This window comes from Merops nubicus, unplaced genomic scaffold (assembly GCF_000691845.1).
Source record: "Merops nubicus isolate BGI_N331 unplaced genomic scaffold, ASM69184v1 scaffold17953, whole genome shotgun sequence".
Taxonomy (NCBI): Eukaryota; Metazoa; Chordata; class Aves; order Coraciiformes; family Meropidae; genus Merops; species Merops nubicus.
Genome location: NW_008597163.1, coordinates 64,863 through 91,903, shown reverse-complemented (window position 1 = coordinate 91,903; position 27,041 = coordinate 64,863). Strand labels below are relative to the sequence as shown.

The following is a 27,041-nucleotide window of genomic DNA, read 5'->3' as shown; positions in this document are numbered from 1 at the left end:
AGGAATGTTTACGAGAGCAGACATCTTCAGTAATAAGAATGATTGTTGAAGACTCACCTGATTTTGCCAGCTGTTTTGTCTATGGATTGTCTTATCTTGCGAGAAAACTGGAAGACTGAGGACAACAACAAACTGTCCCCCATAACCTGCAATAAGTTTTTAATAAAAGATACTATTAGTTTAATGGAAAATCAATACAAACAATTCCATATATTTTGAAATCTTAACTTTAAAAAAAACGTACTTGTGTTCTAATTAGTACCACATATAATTACATTTGAACATTTTGCCAATTAAATTCCAACATTAATGCCACTTATTGCAGGAAGGAAAGAAAGGTCAGTGTCTGGAATATTAGCTGGGGAGACAACTGTAAAAGCCTGAAGTAAGACACATTATTCGAGAGAATCCTGTTGCATACTCACTTCATCTCTGCTCCAAGTCCTCCTTCGGGTAATTGTTGGGGGATCAAGGGCATCTGTCAGCTGAGGCCTAGCACCGTTAGGCCGACCGTTCCCCTCTGGTGGTTTGGTGTGCACTACAGGAGGGATTTTTCTAAAATTGAGACTTTCATCAAATACTCGGTCAACCAACTAGGGGGTAAAAGAAAAATGCAGTTTATGAAACATCATGGATACATACAAAAATCAAGTGAGTATTTTTTTCTTTTTGAAACAGTTTAGGAGAAACCTATCAAAAATCATCCTGTTGTCTTGTAGAGCATAAAATAATGCATCTCTTATGTAACAATACCTTGTAAAAATGAAATTGTTTTCAAATACTAGACATACATGGCAAAACGACATTACCCAGCAGAAGGTTTGGTTATGGGCAGGTAACGTAACAGTTACCTATAAACTGGTACTGAACAATTTATTCCTTTAATTAATGGAATATGTCTGTGGAATTAAATACATTACTATCAATTTTCTTTTTTCCAGTTTAGTCATGGTGTTACAGAAACACCTCTAACTATTTAAAGGAGATACTGCCACCTGCAGTATGCACACACTGTACAATATTTTTTAAAGAAGAAAACAATTATTTAGTAATTAAAAAATCAGAGTGATCTAACTGGCTCTGAGAAAATGAGCGCTTTACTTCCTTGAAGCTTAGCTGTAAGTCCATGAGAATTAAAAACTGTATCTATGTGAGTGTAGTTATAACTTCCCTGAGTACCTAAATCACAGATTTCTTATCACTGTTCATATCTTTTTTTCCACAGAGAAAGACAGTATTATACTAAACACGGCAATGTATTAACTGAACTCTATGCACACAAAAATGGATTAACACATTTTGAAAGGAATATTATGAAAACAATGCAGCAAACATTTACAACATATTAGAGTGAACTGTAGTATGGGAGAAAGGGATGACTTAAATTCAGATTAACATGTTTACCAGCATTAGACCTGTGACGGTTATGAGAACAAGTTAGTCAATATATTCATAGAACAGCACACCAGAGATAGTCAAAGAAAATAAGAATTATTAGAAGCACAAGGCAAACTTATTTCAAAGCAGTTTTTGATAATGTAATTAAGAAAGAAAATGCAAAGTTAAGTGTGAACTGATGGTACCTAAGTATTTCAGTGTTCAGAAGATGAAACAATGTCATCTGTGAAGAGGGACAGCTATGCAAAGTATTAAATGTATATTTATATATATTTGTGCATACACACTAGTATCTTTAAATGCACTTAGATACTACCCAATGGTATCTAAGGCTACAGAGAAGCAAGAAACATAACTACCTTGTCCTACATTTCGTGGAAAAAAAGAGACAGACAGATAATATGCATCCTTTTGACAAGTGGTGTTCATAGAATAATTTCTGGGTTGTTTGTTGAAATGTAAAGGAACTTTAAATCAAAAAACAATGTAGCGATCATGCATACGGGTTGAGTGGAAATAACTAAAAAAGGCTATGCAAAATGCTAAAAGGAAAAGAAATAAAGAAAAGGAAGAACCTTATGCATTTCTCCATGAAGATCTCCTACCTCTTCTCTAGTGTCTATGGCAGAGCCAGGGGTGGTGGCAGCAGTGCTTACTGTGGTACTGGGGGCAGTGCCTGATGAAGTCACTGAATCTATCTCTCCAGCTACATCGTTGATTTCCCGTGCGATGAGAGCCAGATCTTGGCTGATCCTAGTAACAAAGAGAGCGTTACTTCCTCCCCTACAAATAACGCTGGACGAGTAAAGCCCAATCCGCAGTCTTTGAGCTTCTACGTTCGAGTTCCTGACAACTGTGCTGTGAAAATGTGCATGCTCTTCTAAATTAAAGTTTATTTTCAGAACCACAAAAGCAAGTTTTTACTGAAGCTTTTAACAACGTGACTTTCTAGAGGAAGAAGGTAGAGGGCACTCTCAACAGATGGAGCATCCTTGTTTACTTTCGAGGATTCCCAGGCAGAGATGTGCAATATGCAGCAAATCCAACACACAGGGTGCACTGGATATACACAGAAAATACTGCACACATTACCTGTCTGTGTGCACTAAATCTGAAATGTCCAAACCACACTTCACTTATACCTCAGTTTACTCACTTGCAAACACCGTCTTCAGGACCTCTGATCACCTAGTAGCCCTGCACCTTGCTCAGATCAGGCTGCTTATGTATCTGAAATACCAGTACCCTCAAATCCTCAAATTTAATCAAGATAAGCTTTCTAGGTGGAAAAACAGAACATGCCTGTAAAAACCTGGATATGATAGCACTACATAAATACATCTGAATTCTCATCTGAAGATTCTTCTTCCATTAAAAAATAGCTCTGCTCTGTATTCTGCTCAGCACAGACTAAGTTAGTCTAGCCCTGTTCACACTACTCCTCCCTAGGACACTCCAAAAGAAGGAGGGACAAAAGCCAACAACACACAAAAAAAAAACCAAGCTAAAATCCTCCTACTAGGGCACCCTGAATCTCCATCTTGGATGAAACAGTTCAGAAGATCTAGAATTCACAGCAGCTCACCACATGATCCCCTTTCATACTTCTGTCTGAAAGGACTGAAGGCACAGAAGTCAACAGTGCTAATTCTGCACCACCAAGACTCTGTGAACAGCAGCACCCACTACTTCAGTGGAAGGAGCTGCAGAGCCACGTGACAGTGATGCACATAGTGCTGGTCAGTGCTTCTTAAGGTGAGTTCCCTTCTGCACTTGACTTCAAGTCAAAAAGAATGGATACCATTGACCTAGAGATAGTTTAAGAATGAGTGAGCAGAATTTAAACTAGAAAGGCGAAAAATCTGAGAAATTTTCAGTCTGATTGCAACACTGGATTTTGTGGCTGAGCATCAGCAATCTGCAATAAAGTGCAACCTCGTGGAGCAGAGATACACACATAGTTGGGATGAGGCTGTAGAAAAAATGTGGCAATTACCTGTAAACATTCAAGACAGTATTTCTGAATTCAAACTATCAAATCTGACTGGAATACTAAGGCAGAAACCAAGTAAATTGCTCATTTTAATAAAATAAATTAAGTGCCAATTACTACATTAATTAATTTAACCTAATTACTACAGCTTCTGTATCTATTCTATTTATATTTCACGTTCTTATATATACATACCATTATAACTCCAAGGTTTAAGCTAATATTCTAAGTAGTACTAGAGAATCTGCTTCCTTTGTTTCACATAACCATATCACTTTTTTTCTTAAACAGAGAAGTTGCAAATCACAAAAACTGGTATTTAATGAATAATTGTGAAGAAAATAAAAATCAGGAAATGTCAATTATCAGTAAAACCTCAGAAGATAAATGTCATTAAATACCATAATCAAAAATAGTATAAACCAGCTAATATATGACTCTCCACAGAAATCAGCAATGCTTCAACGTGCTACAGCCTTTTCACCTGAATTCTTACTAAGTAATCTAAATTACATAAAATGTCAGACATCTACATGAAAATTAATTCAAACAAATCCTGAAAATATCATAATACACAACTCTAACATGTATGGCAAGCAACTTGTTAGACCATTGTCATAGTCAAACACTAGTCAAATGAACAAAATCTGGAATTAGTTTCAATGTCATAGTAAGCTATAGTCAGTTCTCAATAATGTTTCTCCATAAAAACAATAGACAAAGCGCTAAACAAAAAGCACTATGAAAAAGAAAATTAGGAATCAGCTGAGAGTTTGGCCTGACTTTTCATAAATTATGTTTTCAAGTTATTCCAAATTAACTTTAAGAAACAGAAATATTGCTTAGGATAAGGAGTATGTTTTGTATACTTAGGCTTTGGGTCTACACTATTTACTCTGTTGCAACTTTAGGCTGCTTTGAAGATTTCTACTGTTTCCTGCATCAAATCCAAAAAGCATACAAGGCAAATAATTCAGGGAAGCAAAGCGAAAATAAACCTCAAATTCCTTAGCACCGCCCCCCACCAACTCACTCCAGGGAATGTTGTTATTAGATTCTTGCAGTGAGCAACACTCCCACAGCTGCACAATTACATAAGGGACAGACAGTTTCCATTGCAACGGAAAAGGTGAGAACAGGGGGCTTGGGATGAGGAGAGCATGACCATCTTTTTCAACAGCCTGGAACTCTGGTTCTTATTTACCTGCAGTGAAAGGATACCCCTAGTATGAGAAAGAAACACATTGAAATAGGAATGCTTCCAAGATATTTGTCATATTTCTGAACTTCTGGATTACCAAAAATATTTTCATACTTAGTCTACTATGTCATACTTCCTACGCAGAGTTAGTTTATTTTGTAACGATACTTTAAAATCCTTAAATAAAATATATGTGAAGCTCCTGTTATTCTGAGGGTGTATATTTCCTCCAGGCCAAAACAGTTTTAGATCAAATTTAATAATTCCATTAAGTTTCCAATTTTCAATTCCTATTTTCAATGTTATTAACATCCATAAATTTTAGTCTGTGAAAAATGAAAACTGAGTCACTTCTGGAAGACCAGTTAAAATGCAGTATGATGGCAACATGGATGCAATGAAATGTTTGTCATACAGTCTCTGAACTACTTTCAGCTGCACCTTTATTTTATTAAATAATTATCTTTTCACTTGCCTAATCTAATGAGTTATTCAACCAGAAAATACCAAACAAACAAACAAAAAAGAAATCAAGTCATTTTAATGAGAACATGTAACTGTCTATTCCTTTCTTAAAAAGTTTGAACAGAGGTGAAGGGACTCTGATCATAGTTGCTGGACTGAGGGCTGGGAAGGTAAAAAACCAGCAAGGTACACAATGCTAAAGGGGAGACTACGGTTCGCAAGGCAAAGGGAATAAAGCCAGAATTCATCTTATAAAGGACAGACGTTAAACTTAAAGCCAGGGGAGCAATACTGTGAATGAGTACACAGAGATATGGAGGCACAGAAAGGATCAACAAGTCACCCAGAGCAGGGGGACTCTGTGGAGAAGACTAACCAAGAAAACTGATGTTTGAAGCAGTAACAATAAATGACAGTAGTCTGGCATTTCTCAGCTGCCAAGTGCTAGGTTTCTTAACCTTAAATACACTCATCACAAATCTGATAAGGCTGACTTAAGCCTCTCACTACTCCCACTGAAAAAGGTAGGTGTTCTGGGTTTGGTCACGATAGGGTTAATGTTCCCAAGCAGCTGGCTGAGGCCATAGCTGGCACAAACAACTGAACCAGCCAGTGAGATATTTGAAACCATAACTACATCATGCCCTCTATATACGGGGAAGGCCTGGTCCACAGAGGGGTGCTTTTTTTCAGTGTGTGGCACCTGCATGTAGCTGGAGCAGGGAGAGCTGCATCTCAGGTACCATAGGGCATCTGCAGTTTCTCTCACTCACTTTATATACTACTTCACTAGTATTATTGTTATTATTGCCGTTCCTCCTCTCTTTGTGCTGTTCTAGTAAACTGTCCTCTCCCTACGGGGCTTTGTTTTCTTTTCCTCCTGATTCTCCTCCCCTAACACATGGGGGCGGGTGATGGGAGGGAGGGAGCAGTGGGCAGCGGCTACATGGTGTTTAGCTGCCGGCTCAAGTTAAACCACAACAGTAGAGTAAGTACATAGCCTTCAAAACAAATTTAAAACCAGTATCTAAATGAAGAAAATGCTAAGAAACCCAAAAGAAGGAAAAAAAACTGCAAAACTAAGCATCAAGTAAGTTGGGACTGAACTATCCATTACTTCAGTGTCAATCTCTCCTAGATGAGCAAAATGTACCAAGACATTCCACTGAAGTAGAGGCTCAGCAGCGCTTTTTATAAGAAGGAACTAATATGCGATGGCTATCCTCAATTTTTTTCCCCATATATAGACATTCCTACCTATATCCATCTCTAACTTTAGATTCTTGGAAAGAAAGAGATGTTTTAGGAAGACACCTTTGAAGATGTTTATTTCATGATTTGTTATGATGCTATCAGACTCCCTGAAGTACTTTCCCTTTGAACAGATTAAACTAGAAAAACAAAAGCTGAAAACTAGTAAACAGAAGGAAACAAAAAAACTAATCATGCTAAGCAAAACACAATGCTTCACATCTGTGAGACCGTGGTGTTACGATTAATTTTAAAAGGAAAACATTTTTCTTGTTTAGGCTTCCAAATTAAGTTCTGTGAAAAGGTTCAGGACCTGAACACTGGCATCTAAGTTTTAAGTAACATTTATATATTTACATTGTTTTATTTATTTAGTGCAAGCTATTGGAGATTTTCACTGCTTGGGTATTACATGACGTGGGAGTAACCACTTACCAGAATGTAGAACTGACTGCCTTGCCTTGGTTCACTTGAAGCAAAGTGCTACTAGCAATAATGGAGGAATTGCTATACTAATCACAAGAACTCACAATAGAAGTAATTACTTTTTGATGAATACATATGATTAAATTGGAAAATACCCAACATGAAATAATGTTTATATAAGCCAACAATTAAAATGAACACACTACCTTTCACAATGCCAAAATCACTTTTTCCTCTCTTCATCGCCTATGCAATGATCTGAAACTTTACTTCATTATGAATGTAAAGGTAGTACACAAATCAGAAATACTTCAGTCTCAGGAAATACACCATTAGCAACTAGGAGTTCTACACTAAGTACTTCTGCAAGTCCCACTAACGCAACTAGAAGTTAATATTCTGAGACGTGGCTATCATAAGTCAGAAATGACTTACCATTTTCCATTAGAAAGAGATGTGCTGGTAACATGACTGTTCTGTCCGCCAGCCTCTCATAAGAAGAATTTTAAATCACCCATTCAGTTAGTGAATGGAAACGGTAAGTCGAGTGATAGAGAAAATCCATTAGCTCTCTTTCTCCTGTATATGTACCTGTATAACTGGTTGAGTCTTTGCTATTTTAGAGGCAATCCTTTAAAACCTACCTTGCTATTTCTTCTCGGTGGGCAGTCCAGTCACAAATGTAGTCTTCCTGTTCCTTTATTCTGTGCTTGAATGTGTTGCTACTTAGAGCTCCTGTCCCAGTGCTCTGCAGTCGTGTGGTTTTCAGGGCTGGAGAGGTACGTAGACGGGTATGTTTAGGGGAATTACGGTTTGATCCAAATTCGTCTTCTGAGGTGGAAGCATAATCTGTAGGAAAGCGCCTCCATCTTGCACTTACTAAATTAGTTTAATTATTAAAAAAAAATAATATTATTGCATCTTTAATAAGAAAAAAACCCCATTATTTCAGTAACATCACAAAAATACACGATTCATTATCAATCCCCAGATACCTCACAAAAGGTTTATTTACTATATCTTACAAAGAAAGCTACAAAATTTGTGTTAAATAATATTAATAGAAACGTAAAAATTATGCTCTTTGTATAATGATGAGTGAAATAAAATTTAAAAGCCAGTAGTTGTATATGAGCTCAAGAAAACTGTATTATAAAACATGGGCCCAATTCATTAACATTGAAGTATACAGTCAGATTGCACTTTTTCTGCAGATTTTTTCCCATTCAATGTTTATGTGATACACAAAAAACACCTGAAGAAATGTGAAGGAAGGATGGAGCTGGCACCAAGCCTGGAATGCATGCTTATACTAAGGAAAGCATAAAAATCCCAGATGTGTTATGCATTTATTCCACAAAAAATATGTTAAAATTAATACTGTTATAAAAATCAGCAGCACATCTACAAAACCAGCAGCCTCAGAGAAAAAAACATACATTCTCACATGTAGCACATAAAGCATATGCAGTCATGTTGCTGAAGACAGCCTGAGGTGTAAGTGAACTGAAACTAAGTAGGAGGCACTCATCCCTCTATGAATTACTAAAATCTAGAGAACACATTTCTGATATGCTACCCTCAAAACATTCCCAGCAGGAAGAGATATCAATTAGAGTACAGGAATGCTCATCACGGCAACCTGTTAAATTTTTTCAGGGGATTTAGCTCCCCCAAATTCACTGACATTCATGAGGCTCTATAATTCCTGTAGAAATTTTAAGAAGTGTTTGATCACCTCTTGGTAATTTGAAAATTATATATTTAAGTATTGTTATATTCTTTTTAGGCTAAGAACAATAAAAAGTAATTTCTCCTGAAACATTAAAAAAAAATTACAAATGAAGTGTAAATCAATATGAATTTAAGTAACAAATAATGAAAGTAATTTTTATTTGAGAATACAATTCGTGTAATACTCTCAAAGACTACACTATGTAGAATATGACATTGGTGTATAAGCTTACACCCCTTCCCTCACATAAATAATGGATTTTTAGTCGCTGAAAACAAAAATATGCCTGCGTAATTTTTTTTCACGTTTAAATGTGGGCTTCAAATCATGTCCAGTTCTACTATTAATTTTTAGTGTTCTAACTTTATTGAACAAAATAAAAATGTCTCTGCAGTCACTTACTCTTCTATTTTCAGAGGTTTCAGACTTGTTTTACGTTAGGGAAGTAAAATACAAGCAGAAAAAGCACATTTCCCCACAAACAGCATGCAAGCAATGTGTGATCAAAGTTCAAAGAGCTTTATGACTTGGGCCCACATTTTATCATCAATTTGTATTTAAATTCTCTGTCCCAGCTCAAATTATATGCAACAAAATGAATATTAAATAATTATCTTAAAATCTCTCAAGTGAGCTAGTCCAGCAACTCGGCACTGTACAATGAGCATATGTAATCATATATTTAAAAAACTAAAAATTGAATGAGAAGTGAAATATCAGAAACAGATTTGATTTCTAGTACTCTACCACTGTAAGATTCAACATCAGGATCTGGGTCTGGGAGAAGCTTGAATTTCTCTGTGTACAAAATAGTGTTTTATCATGTTAAAACGTATTAAAACATCCAGACTAGAAGCACTTGCTTAAATAAAATATATTGATGACATTAGTCTTAGGTCCTCTTTTCCACCCACACATTTTAGGAAAATATTCTTAAATTATACATTCAATCAAAAATACTGAATCTTGTAAATGCTTAAATATTTCAAAGATACTAACCTAAATGACATCGTTAACACTTGCCTACATAGTAGTATAAGACCTTTAAATTTTAAGCACTTAAAATGTTGGTTATTTATATATTATCAATGAGTTTCTCATTAATATGTGGAAAACTCTACTGTAGGCGTAACGGTCAAAATCTCCAAGTTCTATGATTCAAGCCAAGCAACATCCAAGCACGTTTCCCATTAAGCCAGCTTTTTGCTTAGCATTTGCACACATGTGCTTGTAATACTATCTGTAAATCATGCAGTACCAAAATGTCACTGTAGTTTGTGTAGATTTCTGAAAGCTACCATGCATTTAGTTACCTCAGACACCAAAGACTGTGAATACCAGTACTAATAACTAAAAAATCCTCCAAAACCCTGGAGAAAATAATCAGTAGACTAACCTAGTTTAGTGACTACCCTGTGAGAAGTATCAACAACACCTTAAGCTGGCAAATTTGATGATCTGGACATCATAATCTCACTTTTAAGATCTGAGGACAGACTTTTATTAAGCGTGTCCCTTATAAAATACTTTGGTGCTCAGTATTGCAATAATACTGAAGTTAGTAAGGGTTGTTTTCTCTCCATACTCAAACCACTTTCTTTTTTTTCTTTTTTCTTCTTTTTTCTTCTTTTATTTTCTTTTTTCTTAGACATACCTCAACAGCTTTGATCAACCTATTTGCTAGTTATCTGCAGTGACAGCTAAGTCAGCAAGCCAGCAGAGCTGCTGAACACAACTGCAGCTTAGGTCTGATCACATTTTTGCTCTAGGTGTGATCACATTTTTTATTTTCCAAATACATAGCTCTGTCTGTAACATTATCTTCAATTTTGCTCTGTATTTATGAGAAAAGGTCTTTGGTCTTCCCTGTTTTTATTGATCAGACTCTTTCATGATTCAGTGCCTTGATTAAATCTTTCATTGCTTGTGCTACAAAATTACTAATTCTCCTTCATATGTCTTCACATACCAGTAATAAAGTCCCCTACCACAGAAACACCCTAGTAATTACTCTAATGCTGGTACTCATCCAAGACATTCTATTTATCTGCTTATCCTTTAATACAAAAGTAAGCAATACTTGACTGTATCAAGAATTCAGAAAGCTTCTTGAAATTATGGACTTGCTGACCGGTCTGACAATTTTAATGCTATTATGTTGCAATTCATCCACATGAAGTACAAGACAATAAAAAAAAAATCCAGTGGCTACATCTTTTTTTGCCTCTTTTTTACAGAGATGTGTGTCTGAATTTTCTAAAATATTTGGGAAATGGTGAAATAATTTTCTCTTTGGTAGACTGGATTTAAGAAGCAAGATTCTGCCGCCAACATTTGGTGAGCTATAATATGGTAACAATAACCAAACCATGGAACCCATGGAACATTTTAAACACCTTGATAGCAACAAGTCTTCTAGTACAAGAAAAAAACAACCAAATCCTATATTGCTAATGGTCATTAATTTGCCAGCCTTTTTAAGTCCAGAGAGAGAAAAAATACGTCACTGTTATGCTTGATTAAATGTGCCTGAAGTAAAACACATTCAAACAGCTGAGGTGCTTTTTTCAGGCACCTCATTAGTAATTTCCCATAGTGCTAAAATTAAATGAATTGCTGACTTTTCTAGAAAAAAAAAAAATTAAAATTCAGAAATTACATGCTTTGGATTGAAAAGCTTCTACTATGTTCCATTTTTATATATTGCATAAAAGCAACACATTCTATTCAAAGGTGTTTCAAATACAATTATCTAAGGATAAAATAATAAATAATATTAATCACTTGATGTTTTGGGTAGTTATTAGCATAATTTTACAAGATATTCTGGGTAGTTGTTAGTATAATTTTACAAGACGTTAACGGGAAAAATGCACTCAGTAGAGTAGTGGCCTATATATAATAGGAGATATATATATATACACACGCACAGAGACCTATATACTTTAGAAGTTTCCATTATTTTTAAAGCAATTCTTATTTTCTTAAAGTATTCTCTAAATAGTCCAATAAGAAAATTATACAATAGGACTACTGATACAGACGAGATCTGTGACTTCAAATCCTGAACAGTAGTAATAATATTCTTTGCCTATATAGTAACGTGATTTGATTGATTTATTAAGCCATGATTTTGTTCTGAAAGTATTTGACTTTTATTAATTGATTTCAGATTTTCACCTTTCCATGGATACAGGTTTCGCCTTGATTTTTATATTTAAACTGATAAAGCTTTTTATGACGGAAGCTATTTCTCCTGTAAATTTTTCTAACAATGGTCTTTTTAGCTTATTATGTCCGGGTAGCCCATGAGAAGATGGATTTGTTTCTCTTTTGAAAACAGAGTATTTTATACAAGCTACAACAAACCCTGACTGTGAAATGCAGGTAAATGACATGGACATTAAACCAAGATGACCATGATAGACTAGTAGACGGGGAAGAGAAAGATACACCCAATCCCCAGAACAGAAGCAGCAAACCACGTTAGTGCAGCAACCTGGGAAAAGTTTAAGAAGCATGCAACAGTTCCCACAGACACAAAACTCAAAATCCATATATAGTTTTGCAGAAAAGACAAGAAGCAGTGAATTGACAAGTGGCAGCTGCAATTTATCTTTTCAAAAATCAACAATATCACAATGTCAGGTAGTGTTAATTATTAAAGCGAACATAGAAGCAGTCTTAACTGACACTCCTCCATGGCTTGATGTTGCCACCTTTCAGGCTACACACATCAATTTAAAACTTTGATTAAAACCAAAAACATTACTCTTTTCCAATGTTATCTTAAAAGGAAAGACTGAATTTGTCTCTGAAGTTTCACCTTTTTTTTTTTTTTTGTATCTTTGTAGATACCTGTCACAATATTAAACAGATTAAACTCCAAATGGGAAGCAGTAAAAGAGAATATATAACTCAGTAGCAACACGTGACACAGAAAGCTATTCTGTTTGTTTTTTCGTAGATTGTCAATTGGCTTCAAATAAGGTCAAGCTGCTACTATAACACTTCAAAAAGCTAGAGGACATAAATTTTAGATATTCGTTCCACGTGAAAGTTCAGTTATTTAGAATTACCACATTTAATTGATTTAATATTTCTGTTCGAAACAAACCAGGAACCTTTCACACCACTTGCATCTCAAGTGTTAACTTGTAACAGAATAACAGGTTAAAATTAAGCAATTATACAGATTTTTCCTTCCATATAAATAATAATATTATAGTAAAGGAACTACCACACAAAATAAGATCAACATGATTTGGAAATCATGAAGAAATCATAAATCATGATTTGGAACAAAGAACAGCAACTACTCCAAGGCTTGTTTTCACGCAGGGCCTGGCCAGCCTTGCATGGGAACTGATTAGATCACCACCAGGTGCCCCCACCTTCCACATTAACATCTTGTCCCACCCCCAAGCTAATCACATAAGAGCTGACTCTACTTGCAGTGGGGCTGGGGAAGTCCATCTACACAGCAGATGTACTGTGTAAAGATTCCAGTTATTGGAAAGGCTCCCAGACCGCTCACAGCAAGTCCTGTTCCCTGCGACAGCGGGACAAGGCTGAGACAGGAGGGGAATTATGAGGCTTTCTCCTGGCCGTTACTATATGATTTGGATCAGACTGATCATCTGGGTCCTTCCTTCCCTCATGGCCTGGTTGTGGAATCAACTTGCTCCCTTTGCTGCATGACACATAGTCATGAGTGAATACATTGGTCTGTCATTCCTCCAGTGGTGGACCACCTTGCATCTAAGACCAGAGAAGAATCTGGCTGACTCATGTGTTGCCCACTGATGGTAATAACCTTCCTAGTTGGACAAGCAGTCAGCAAAAGAGTAGGTCTGGAAAATAATCTTAAATTATAGTTATCCTACAGATGCTCAGGGTACACCTCAGGGAACATGTGTAGTTCAGTGGATTCATGAGCCTACCTTAAAAATAAATACTGTATCTTCTGTGTAGTAAAAACTGCTGCTGACCTTTTGAACTTCTACTATGACTTGAGCAGAGACCGCTGCTCTGTTTTTGTACCTGCAAATGTGTGCTACCACATCTGAATGTCTCAATGCAATTCTTTGTTATTGGTTTCAAGTTAAAAAAAAGAAAAAAAAAAAAAGCAAGCAATCAGAATTAAAGGACTACAGATTCTTGTCTTTCTGATTTTAAGTGAGAAACTTCCACAAGCCCCGCTAAGGAAGCTTCTTACTCTGAAGACTGCATCAATTAAAACCAACAAATGCTTCATAAGAACTGTACCAAAGAAATAAATTAAAAAAAAAAAAAAATTTCCACATATGAAAAAGATGTAGTATTGTGATATTGTAAAAGATTAGTTAAAATTATCTCACGTACCTGAGGGGGAATTATGAGCTGAAGCCAAAGATTTGGATTTTGAATCTGAAAGTCGAGAAATGCTATTGGCTCGAGTTCTAGCAGACACTTTACTACTATCTCCTGCTGACGTTAACCTTGCCCCACTTCTGATAATAGCTTCTGGGGTACGAGATGAGGCAGTGCTTCTAGTTACTGTTGCTTCAGAATCACTACGGGCTGATAAGGAGCCAAGTCGAGTTCTGCGAGGCTGAGCAAGTAAGTCTATTCTGGAAATATTTCTCCTCCCTGATGGAGGTTTTGATGTAGAACTTGTAGTGGACACCTCGGAAGCCACTGAAGCCTTATCGGCATCAGCAAGCTCACTATCTGAGGCTTCACCAAGACGTGCTCTGCGCAAGAGAGAAGTCCTTGTGGGACGAGGTCTTGGAAGAGTGGTAGATTTACTAGATTGCCCAAGTGCAACAGGGGAGGTTTTTGATTTGGCTGACTTTCCTTCCATCTTGGAATGTAAAAGTTCATCTGCTGAGGCAAAAGGAACTCTTCCATGTGATTTTCCAGAGTAGGTTTCCTGGTCAGATGATAAGATATCAGAAATGGCAGAATGAGGTACACTAGATGTTTGGTCATCATCTGTCAAATCCACCGACGGTTGTCTCATTCTTCCACTGGATTGCACAGTTTTGCGAGCATCAGCTCTAGACCCGCCATCTGAAGATCGACTTTTAGTTTTCTTTTCCATCTTTTCTCTGGCACTTGTTGCAGAAGATTTTAAAACATCCTTTGAAGGGGAACCAGAGGAACATCTATCTTTATATAAGGTTGTAAAGCTCTTCCGCTTCTGTGTGGATTTTCTTTCAGTGTCACCAGTAACAAGACTGATTGTGCTGGCTGTATCTACATCCGATTCTGGTGATATGGAATTATCTCTATTATAGCTTGGAGTATCAGGGCCCTCATCAGTTTTATTTTCTTCACGCAGTTTAGCTTCAAGGAAAGCCATTACGGCTTCCGTGTCTTTTAAAATGAGTGTTGTGTCTAGGCTGGAATCAGTGTCCATTGAATCACTTCTGTCACGTATCCTGTTGGCAGATACTAAAGGGGTAGCAGAGCCACTTTGCTTATTTATGTGAGGAATAAGTTCTATAGGTATATTTGTGCTAGGCTTATCTATAGTAAAGCTACCTTGCCTCACTAACGGTTTTGAAGATTCCTTTTTTTCTCCTCCAGACGCTTTAGGACTTTGTCCTTTAATAGTTTCCTCATTTTTTCTTCTTTTTCCCTCACTTTGAACCAACTTCATTTCTGCTTTATCTGTAATATGTCCAGGAGCTTTGTCTTGATTATCCAGAGTTTTGGGTGACATAGCAAGCTCCTCCCTCCCTTTCTCAGCATGGTTTGCAGCAGGTTTTGTAGAGGATAATTTTGTGGGTGTCCAGTGTCCTTGCTCTTTTCTTTCCTGTTGTTGAATTTTTGCTAAAGCTTGTTTCACCATGGAAGTTTCTCTGCCTGCTTCAACTCTCTCTTTACTGGAATTGCTAGGGAAAGAAAAACCTTTGTCTCCAGTGGCTTTGGGTGAAAGACCATTCATCGTTCTGCTTGACTTAGCTATACTTCTGCTGTCAGCATCTGAGGCACGAGCTGGAGTTTCTTTCTCCTGGAGTTCAGTGTCTTGCTTTTCACCTATTTCTGATCTCTGATGAGATGTACTTTTTGCTTTTGAGCTTTCATTCACTTTCTCCTCTTTTGGAAGCTGTGGAAGTGTCCTCCTCTTTCGCTCACCTTGGCTGGTCATAGAGGCAGCTGAACCAGTGCTTCTAACAGAAATACCAGACTCACTGATGTCTGTGTCTAAAAATGAAAGAGGAATAAAAAAAAAAAAAAAAAAAAAAAAAAAAAAAAACACCATTAAAAAAAAAAAAAAAAGAGAAGTCATTCAATAGCAAGGTAAACAGAAACATTAAATTCTTATGACTAAGACAACTAAAACATTAAAAATAACTGAAAAAAGTCACTTGTCACTCTGTTCTATGGCGGGATCAATTACACTTAGAAAAATATATGCTTAAAAACGTTTAACAAGTTCTAAAAAAAATCTCAGTTGATGGAGAATTGACTATCCCTATAAGCTGTTTGCTTAGATAACTCTTAAAATAATTTTCTTATTCTTGAACATGACCTGGACTTTCTATGATTTAGCTCTCTGCTTGTCCTATTCTCATTAGGCAAAAGCCACGTTCCACAACTAGCATATTGAAGAAAAGGGAAGGAGTCATTTCAGAAGCAGGGTAAGACTGCAAAGGCAGACACCCTTTCCTCCTGTTCTGCTACAAACAGGCAGAATTTCTTCCCTACAGGAAGAAAAAAAAGATCCCTATTCATGAGGAAAGAATTTATTATGCTTGAGGGAGCAAAAAGAATGCTTTTAACCCAATCAAGACACTATAGTATAGAAATATATAGAAAATACATAAAAAAACATCAAAAGAACACAGAACTATTGCTAAACCACTTTCATTGAATTCTTAGTGGATACAGAATGCTCTTTAGGCAGAAAAATATGTCCATTCCATGAATTGTTGCAAGGAGTAACTGATGCTGAATATCCCCATTTTACAAACCAAACTTTATTTTTCACCAGTCATGACTGTGCCCTCTTTGCCCACTTAACAAACATAATGGTTGTGCTGTCAGAAACAAACCTTTGTTACTCGGAGATAATATCAACTGTTCTACAAGTTGCTTTGACTTTGAGTGTTTGGCTAGAAAACAGTTCTTTTTGCAAGTTCATTTGCCAGTCGTTACAATATAAGGCGGCACACGCCCTCACACACATCTGTCACTTCACTTTTCACCAGAGATCTATAAACTGCCCTGCATACCCTGTTGTGATCTGTCAAGGCTTGCCACCAACACTGGTTGTTCTAGGAATATAAACTACACTATAGGACTTCCCTCTCTGCAAGAATTCTGTAAGTACTTAATTGAGAATCAACAATCATGCTGTATGTATACAATTGTACATATCTGCTGCTTTCTGTCCAAGCTCTTCAATCCTTCTTTTTGCTTTGCACAGTGTCACACCTTTGATGAAGAACATAAAATGACTCACACCTTTTCTTGTATAATCTGTATTAGGACACTCACTTAAGAAGCAGGAGGTATCTCTAAAATCTAAGCAAGGTTTTCTAACTCCTTGACTATTTTTCTTTGAAATTAGAAAAAAAATAGGAGGTTCAATGAAAATCAATATGATTCCTAGTTGTGAAGACTTACTTCTCTCAGACACACCTACCAGAGCAGATCTTTTATATATATTTAGGCATGCAACTTGCTTTTTTGGTGAATTTTGGTCTTTAGTAGAACAAAGGTGTGGAGTTGCTCATCACTGTCTTTGGCTACATAGAAGTTTACTAAGGTTTCTAAAGAAAATACAGTCTTCTAAGCCAACAAGTCAGATTTTGTGAATTGGTCTTCAGACATACAAATTAAATTGCAGTTTCATTACATCCATGGTGGTTGAATGCTTTCTGGATTTCTCCTGAAATATTTTAGAATTTTTGGAACATAGGCATGCACTACGCAGTAGTTGTTTCACTTAAATCAGGAAGTTGTTATAATGGCAAAAGAAGCATACATCTCTCTGAAGAAGATCCTAATTAGTCTCCCATCTGAAAGTGACAATTTAAAACAATACAAAAACCAAAATACCACCAAATCCACTGATTAACCACCCAAAGGATCAGTCTCAAGAGCTATGATTTTAAGTGCTCCGTATGTACACTTGATCTTTTTAAGTACTTCCAAATTTGCTCTTGGTCTCCATTATTCTATTTACAAGGCATATCAGATTTTTTTTATCTTTTCCATCCTTTTTCACTTTAAGTATCCTATGCAAAGTTAACTGCTAAGATGGGTGGAAAAGCTACTATAGAACCAGCAGTTACTGGTAAGAATTATTCCTTGCATTTACACAAAAGTTTGCATTAGCAACATCAAAAGCAACATTCCTTTGTAAACTTCCCGAAAAAGTAAAATGAGACTATAAAGTTGAAATGTATTTTATTGCTTTAATAAATGTCCTCACCTTCTATGATTTTAAAACCATGTGAACTTACTTCAAAAAGTAAATTATCAGAAAAAATAACTATAATTGATGAATCAGTTAAACAAACATGCTTACATATAACTTCAATCTGCGGAATATAAACCTGAATAGAAATTCAGTTACTGATCAATACATAACAGCAGCTACATTTTGGAAGAAATTCCCAATAATATTTCAGTTTCAGCTTGACCTTCAGAGTCAAGTTATTTATTCAGCTTCAGAATTAAAAGTAATGTTCTTGCTCTTCCTTTTGTTATGCCAGAATAATACACAGAATTAAAGGCCACCTCTTTTGTGAAGATGTTACCTGGCTTTCTTTCAGTATAGAATAAATTGTACAGGTAAGATCTCTATAAAGAACATAAACCAACATAGATACTTTCTATTAGTGTTATCTAAAATCTGAGGGCAGTAAAATAAACCTACCACAAATCCACTTAGGAAATGCATGCATTAGTTACAACTAAGTTAAGGTGTCATAGGATGACTAGAGGGAATTTAAAAAGGAAAAAAAAAAATATTATTGCCTATGGGATCCAAGATTGAGCCCTTCAGACAATGGTTCAGTTCATCTAACCTGGGTCAGGAACAAAAGGAGTTATCTAAACTTACCAAAAGATCTAAAATTTGGTCAGAAAACATGGACAATACCATTATTGGTGTTTTGTCCTTTTTTAAATTTTTTTTTTTTTTAATATGATTTGTAGAATAGATAAATACTTTAGAGAAATATCTGTCACTACACTTTTATACTGCTTTGAGTGCCCGAAAAGGTGGTGGGGAAAAAGACAATGAAAAAAAAAAAAAGAACTTAGTAATGGGCAAGTTTTTTTTTTGTGCAGAAGGCCTGACTGCTGGCACCAGGTCTGTGGTCTAAGCAGGGGGAGAATCACATGGACCTGCTCTGAAAGCAGTAAAGTCTTGGTTTCATCAGTTGAAGATGCAGTCTGGTGAGACACTAACTTAAAAGTCAAAGCTGTAGCTTGCTCTGAAATTGTAACAAACATGGATTCTTAAAAATCTGAAGAAAGCCAGTAGACATAAAAAAAGCAGAGAACAAATAAATATTATACTTGTGAATGTAATTTTTAGGGGAAAAAAAAAAAGAAAAAAACATGAGATGCTCACAACTATAGGAAAAAAACCCCCAATACATTCTACTCAGAAATGCCTAACAAAAAGTTATGGGACATGTTCTGGAGATGGCAGATCTTCAGATCTGAGTAGTATACACGGAAAAGCATTTCTACTTCTAAAACACCTTTCTCCCTAATCTTTTTAACTTTGTTTTGATGCTAAAAATTTCAGTCTTCTGGAATAAGAGCGAATGCTGAAATTGCAGGACAAATCTCAAGTAGATGGATAATTAGTTACTTCTTCATCACTAAACAACATATCACTTTCAGAATATGAAGCATTCACTAAGATGTCATCCCTTTGTAGTCACCAGTCAATTCTGTCATGAAGAGCTACATTTACTCTATCCCAATCCAGCAGTATCAGCATAAAAATGACACTGGATTTGTGTGTTAAATCATCATCTCTAAAGTGAAATTGAGAGAAAGAAAACAACAGAGAACTAGTAAAGTAAGGTAGCAAATCCTTTGCAGTCAAAAGTGTAGATCTTAAAGAACAAACCATTTAAACTAAGAAATGTGTATAGTTTAACCAAGGAGAGGCAAGCCCTGAACATCTGGGACTCCCAAGAAAGAGAGATGAAGCTGTTCCTTGCTGAGAAGGTTTCTGCAGTTTTCAAGAAACATAGGTTTTCTGTTTCCAAGAAATAGAAGTATGCTATGCTTCAGCTGAATAATAACTGAATTACAAAGTCTCAGATTGGACTGTTCAACAATCAGCCTGTTAAAATCCAGTTTAGGACCAATGATGAGAAAAAGATGTAAGGAAAGAAACATACAATGCAGACCAATCCAAACTGCATTCAAGTGGAAGTTTCCTTAATATTAAACAAGTTTTAAATTTTTTGTTTTAATAACATTCAGTTTAGTATTGGCGATCTCCTGCCATGTCAAACAACACTGTTGTTGAGCTCGTTTTTAGGCTGATTCCTCTGAATGACATGAAAGAATTTCAGGTGAAGATAGGTACTGAGTAAGAAAGCTGCTTATGCAGGTATATAACCACTCTTTTCTCCCTTTCACAGGTTTTTTCAACAGGAATTATGACAAGAACAGCTTTTAATACCATTTTCTAATGGAGCAGTCACAGATGACTCCAATCTGATGTCATTTTGGTCATGACGTGTGTGATTAGCAGCCAGACTGGCCCACTGTGATACCCAACGTTTACTTCCAGAGGCAGTAGAACCTTCCTAAAGAAGAAAAAAAGCAGAACAAAAATTACAACTGTTGATTAAAATTATGTCCTCTTTCAATTTTTTTTCTTGAACAGATAGCTCAGACAGTATTTTCCTGGAGAAAATTGAAAAAGGAGTTTACCTCTGTAAATTTTAGAGTTACCAGCTCTAGAACAACAAAGAAACAAAATCTAACTATAGCTGCACAATCAGTACAGAAACAGTATTTTCTAGTGCAGTAAACTTTTAAACATCAGAACCTATATAAGATATATTAGAACACATGCTAGTTTTAATACCAGGCTATTTCAATCCTCAGCTCAGAAGAACACGAAAAAAAATGGGGTGTGTGTTCAAAAATGACAAAAGTGCTTCAGGAAGACAAGAAAGTGACATGTTACCCGTTCAGACAACCCTCTTGTTCAAATGAAATATTGTATTTACTTCATTACAGAAAGATTGCTTTAAGGACTAAAAAGGTATTCATGACTTATGATGGAAAGGAAAGGCAAGGAAGGGAAGGTCACATTATTTCTTTGGCCTAAACAAAAAAAAAAAGCAAAGATTGATTTTAAACCATCCTACTAGGTTACAGTACAATGTAATCGGTATCTGATCGGTTTTTACAACGGACCTAGAAAGGAAATAAACTTGACAGTAAGCCTTTCTGAAATCTTGAAATTTTTTTAAACATAAGACGTAAATACAAAAATAAATCATCTTCTTGTGTCATCATAGTATCTTAAGCATTTTTTTTTTTCAAAAAAAATGATTTCTAAATATAAAGTGGTATTACATTTTTATCCAATATATTATACTCTCTCTTGCTCACATCTCCAAAAAAAGGCAGCAGGCGAGTGCCGATGTATATATATGCATATGCATACATATGGGCTATACATTATCAAAGGCTTTACAGAAGTTTACATAGTCTAATTTAATGGCCTCAAAAGACAAAGCACTGCAAATGACCGAAGTCATTGACCACAGTTCCAAAGCAATTTTATAACCATAGGCAAGTCAAATGAGAAATCACAATTCAAGATTAACAAATGAGATGGAAAGGACGTAGAGTTACCAGTAAATTGCTAAAATTTGTAGGTGCTTTTCAAACATCAGCTGAAGCTCTGCTGCCTGTTCCAGTCTTTGTACTTCTACTCAAAATACTGATTTTTGCCTAATACCTTGGCCATTCTGAGATTCTAGTCTTTGACCAGGAACCAACTCTACATATTTAATGAAATGCACTTAGTAGAAATGAAATGGTGAACAATGTCATCTAGAGTATGATGACTTCTTTCAAAGTTACTTAGACATTTAAGACTTGCATTTATGACCTTGAATTTCTCCTGATCAAATGAATGACCCTAATTAATGCAAACAAGCGCAAAATCACAATTATCTTTCAGAACATTATGAATGTACTATCAGAGATGCACCAAATCATTTGCTTGAACTATTACACACATTTTCATATTCTGAATCTTTACAATCAAAATGACATAAAATTCAAGTCTAATAACAGCAAGGAAGGTAATTCAGTGTTTCTGTTATTTATGGGCATATTTCTGAACACAACGCAAGGAAAAGAGTGTCAGAATATTGCAAATCTGAATTTCACTTAACAATACAGAAAGATACTAAGACTTTGCAGATTAACCATTGTAAAGCAACATGATAAATTACTTTTCTCTGAAAGTAATCACACTGCCAAAAAAACAAATCTTCATAGCAGTGGATGTAAATGTGTGTTTTGCCAATTCTCTGTATTTAAAAAGCACAAATGACAAAGCTATGAAAAGCAGCTTCTTATGATAGTAGCTTAAGCACATCCACCAGGTGAAAGGCTTATAAAACTCACATTAAAAAAGTTACATTCAGTTATCCTAATGTTCCTCCTATAATCCATACCAATTTGCATCTTGGAGGCTCAAAAGTAAGCAACACTGCAAATCTTCTCTTGAATACCAAAAGGAATTTCCTTGTCTTTCAGAAAAGCTGGGTTTACATAAGAGACACCAGCCTTGTAACTTTGTGTTAAACCTGCTTTCCCTTCTGCTTATTGTATACACAAACTAAATTGTAGTAACATCTTCAGAAAATCTACCAGTGGATTTCTGTGGACTTATTATTCAGCCTGAAGATTTAGGACTTCAGGCTCCACATCTGAAAAAAACACGCAGCACACACATGACGCCTGAAAGCATCTCCAATACTTGGCATTTCAGAGCAGAATAATACTTTTTAAAAAATAAATTTCAACAAGCTGAAAAAAACCAAAACAACCAACCAAACAAAAAAAAAACCCAAACAACTCCCCCCCCAAGTCTTTTCACACACATACTCCAGTCAACTCATAATAGTCACATCATGCCATCCTTTCACAAACTGAAGTACCATCTTCAAAGCAATTTTTTTGCTCTCTCCCCACTCTGCCTGCTTCAGAACTGTATTTCTCCAGGGGTGATGATCTTTTTTTCATATTGCTGTACTCACTTTATTTACAGTCAATGTTTTCAAATTTGTTCCTGGAACACTGACACCAGCACTGTCTCAAAGAGTTCTTTATCCTTATGTGGCATTTTACTCCACAGCAAACCCCAGCAATTGTAGCCATCTCAGCTACTACTTTGCTAGACTAAATGAACTGTACCAATCTGTGTCTCTTAAGGTAAATCTTGATTCCCTTGGTAATCTAAGTAGAATTCTTTTTACCTTCTCTAGTCTTGTATTCACCCTTCTTAACCAACAAGGGTAACAATTCTAGTGTCAAGTTTCAACACGCACCTTTTCTACTGACAGTATGTTTTCCAGGGTATCCATGAGTCATATTTGCCTTTTAACAGCCATATGATATTTGTGACACAGACTACATTTTAGTTTAGCATCTATTTTCAAACAGAAAGTTAAGTACCAAACTTCAGACTGAATGCTTTGCTCTACAGCAGGACAGGAAATTAGTGTAATTAGAAAGGACAGACAAAAAGAAATACAGCTTCTAAATACACACAGCAGTTCTCCACTTCTAAGATGTAATATAGCAAATATTTACATGAATAAAGTTATTCAGCATTTGGAACATCAGCAGTATTACTTATTTTATCTTCAGTGGGAAAGACATGGAATGGGTATTCAAAACAGGGAAAGGAATAATTGTAGTCAATGGGGTTGATGACTTTGCAGATGTAGAACCAGGTTTCCAACCATGCTGCAGTCTTAACAACAAGGTATTTTTAAAAAAACAACCAACCCACAAACCAAACAAAAACTAGGTATATCCTTAAGAAGCCCATCAAAGACAGTGTTGATAAACCACGTACATCATTTGAGAAATGTGGTTACCATAGATAAATAGCCACTGAAAATTAAATGGAGGATGGATGGATAAATCGATAGCCTAAATGTCTGCAATACTTTTATTAATCAAGCTCTCATATAGTAAGAATAAATAATAACAATAACAACAACAATATTCTATTTGTTCTCTATCTTATTTTTGTTCTTAAATCACGCTTACCTTGGTTGGCAAGTGGCAGCTTATAATATAGAAAATAAAAACATTTAAATATTTTAAATAGCTGGATTTAGTATTTTTATTGCCTATCTGTAATCACTGAAAAGGCAAAACCCAGTGCATGCAGGCTCAAACCCACCATTTCACACATTCACTCTTCATTTTACTTAGTCTCATGACTACTCCAAAGTACCAAACCATGTTACATCAAAGGAATAGCTGAGAATTTCCTCATAAGAGAAGCAGTTTTTCATGTCCTTTCCAAGCATGTTATTTATGATAATTCACAAGCCCTGTAAACTTAAGATATTTAAATTCAGAATAATCTTTCAACCCTAAAATCTGTTTTTATGAAACCTTCATAATTTGCTAAATCATCTTTTCCTTCTTCCTGAACTGAATGACCTTAAATTTTTATTCTCTGCTTTTTTCCTATGTCAACCATCTTCTGAATTCACCTCATTCTGCTAAATCGTCTATAGGTACAACTGTGATGGGCAGCCAGAAGGTCCACCCACAGTCTGCATAAATGCAAACTATGTAGTAAACACTGAGTGATCCTGAGGTCACATGACTGTTTAGTCAAGATCTTTACTATGGTTTATTAACTTATGATCTGCAGCTCCGTAACACACAGTAAGTCTTCCAAAAACCACAAGCAAAAAAATTTGTATATAATGCAATCATGATATCCGCATACTTTACAAATCAAACACATTTGCCTCTCCCTTTCCTAATGATAAAATACTGTAAGTTTTGGTAATAAGACTTTAAATATCACAATATTCTCACAATAATTATCCTCATGATTGCTTTGTCAATTATGATACTACAAAGCACACTTCTATTTTTCTGAATTAGCTTCTTTTTTACCTCTACATACCTGTCAACCAACTTCTATTTTCAGCTTTCTCTCCTAAGCTTTTTTCCATATTCACCTCTCCTCTACTCTTCTTACACTAATCCTTGCTATATCCACACTGCTTATGTCAGTGCTGCTCCTTTACCTAATGAACATTTTAAATTTTTTTCACCTATCATGTCTCGTAATAATCTTATACAGTAAGACTATGCCAAACAACCCATTCCCTTCCCCATAAACAAAGGCTATTTTATCCAGCAAAGCATCCCACAGTAATAAAGACTTAATTCTTATAATTTCAACCCAAATTAAACAAAATTGTAGTGTGGCATTGCCAGAAGGATTCTTAGACCAGCTCTATGACTGCAGAAGTCTCAGACTTCTAAAATCAAACCCTGCTATTTGCAAAATATGACACTTAGAAAGCTCAATTATGTTCATAAAATAAATCATGTATTCTTCTGTTGTTTATGAAATTATAGAAACGGAGAAATAGTAGCACTTTAAATAATCTTCAAAACTGATACAGCACAAAAAATCTGAATGTTGCAAAAGGCATGAAAAGAAGAGAGAGACATATTGTGGTTATAAATTCATGCAGAGAGGCAAGGTGAAAGGCAAAGTTTGTCAAATTCTTCCACATGATATGCCCATTCTGTATGGCAATACTTTACCTGAAGCAGAAACCGCACAGGAACTATTCAAAGATACTCATCTAGATAGAGTAGCATCCTTAGTGTATCAAGACTGCACAGTAGCTAAAAGACAACCATAATAAAGCAGACCTTCTCTAGGAGAAATAAATTCCTAGATACCAAAACCGATGTATTTGCATGGCAGGCACACAAAGTCATACTTTGACATTTTTGATATATTCCAGAAAATCTGCTAACTTTTAAAGTTTGCTAATTTACAGGATTCTCCTTCAGAAACAGTTTGCCATGGCAAGTAGAAGTAACTGTTCGGCACCAGTGTGAACCCATTCTGTTCTGCACACATTTCACAAGGTCATCCATCACAACGATACCAGAGTGTCTCCCAAGATGTCAGTGAGAAATATGATTAACATCTAGCTTGTGTGCATATTCTGAGTCACATATTAAGAACAGGCATTTTCCTTTGCCTAATCTTTCAACAGCTGATTAAATAATATTGATTCTGAGGCAACTAACCTAAGTGACTTCTCATAAGCAGCACCTCACTTGAAAACTGAAGCTGTGAACGTGAAAACCTGAAGTCCTCTGGCTTCAGGAAAAAAAAAAAATCTAGTATGTTTTATTCACCATTTTCTTCCTAGCTGACTTTGTATCACACATTAAATGCATACCACTTACTGCTGAATTTTAATATAGTTACTTGCTTTGGGCTATAAAACATAATCAGCTTTTCCTCAGTTCTGCTGCATAACTTACAAGACACATATACTGTGCAAATGTATGTTGCAACTATAATGTTGCTAGGGAGCTCCTGCTACATTTCCAAGACACTGGTGTTAGTGCACTTAGAAAGGCAGCAAAGTTTAAATGACCTTCACAATGCAATGTGCCTGTCTCTGACAGAAGTTCCAATAATACAATAAATGTCTAAGAAAAATAGAATACTTCTAGATCTTAGGTAATGTTTTTTAGGCAAGGTTTTGTTTGATGTTTAACACTTACTGGTCAGTTATTAGTGCTCTCTCATATTGGAAGAAAAAAGAAGACCATCAAAAATTAAATTCTACCTCTGTGTCAAGAAATCCAGTTGTACTCAGTGGTCTTTTTTCTTCCAGCACTACTGCAGCAGAATTTATAGCCCAATCTTTTACTAAATCTTTCTGGTTCTCGTTGATAACAGGCCTATTATAATCCTGGCTGTCATCCACTCCAAATACCTGAAAATGAAACAAACCATTACACACATTAACCCAATACCATCCTGATACAATGTTCAATGTTAATGGATGGATGGTGGCATGCTGGATAGTGAGTTTAAATAGGTTTTGTTGTATTATGCTTATCTGTCATCTTGGTGAAATCTACAAATTAAATACAAGAAATACCTACACAAATTAAAAAAAGAGCAGACATCTATGTCAACACTGAAAATTCAAGTAACTGATAGTTGGAATGGTCAGATATGAAAAAAAATGACACTGATGAAAAAAACAAAAGGCAAAGGCAAAATCATTATAAAACCCACTTTACAGTTCATTTCCCAACTAAAGAAAAAAACAATTAACTGGAACCACCAAATTCTCAGAATTTTGCTATTAGCTAGGGAAAACAAGAAATACAAATGCTTGCATCTGCTACTAATATACTTCTTGAATTATTTCTCCAATACAAACATAATTTCAGTTTTCTGTTTGATAAGAGACTTAGCAGGTGTAGAAATCCACCAGGTTTCACAAAACATGTAGACTCAACTCATTCAAGATGTAGTTGTTCTT

At 35.7% G+C, this 27,041-nt stretch overlaps 1 protein-coding gene across 1 annotated transcript in view; it reads right to left on the bottom strand.

The window, feature by feature from the left end:
* Positions 1–27,041, bottom strand: part of CEP170 (centrosomal protein 170kDa) — a gene marked incomplete at its 3' end in the record, with an annotated part of 71,139 nt that overhangs the window by 2,004 nt on the left and 42,094 nt on the right. The window contains exons 9-14 of the mRNA XM_008936632.1: positions 20,123–20,249; positions 13,834–15,663; positions 7,379–7,613; positions 1,974–2,151; positions 426–593; positions 58–146 (exon numbers count right to left, since the gene is read on the bottom strand). Coding sequence (XP_008934880.1) covers positions 58–146; positions 426–593; positions 1,974–2,151; positions 7,379–7,613; positions 13,834–15,663; positions 20,123–20,249 — 2,627 coding nt within the window. The remainder of the gene's footprint in view (positions 1–57; positions 147–425; positions 594–1,973; positions 2,152–7,378; positions 7,614–13,833; positions 15,664–20,122; positions 20,250–27,041) is intronic.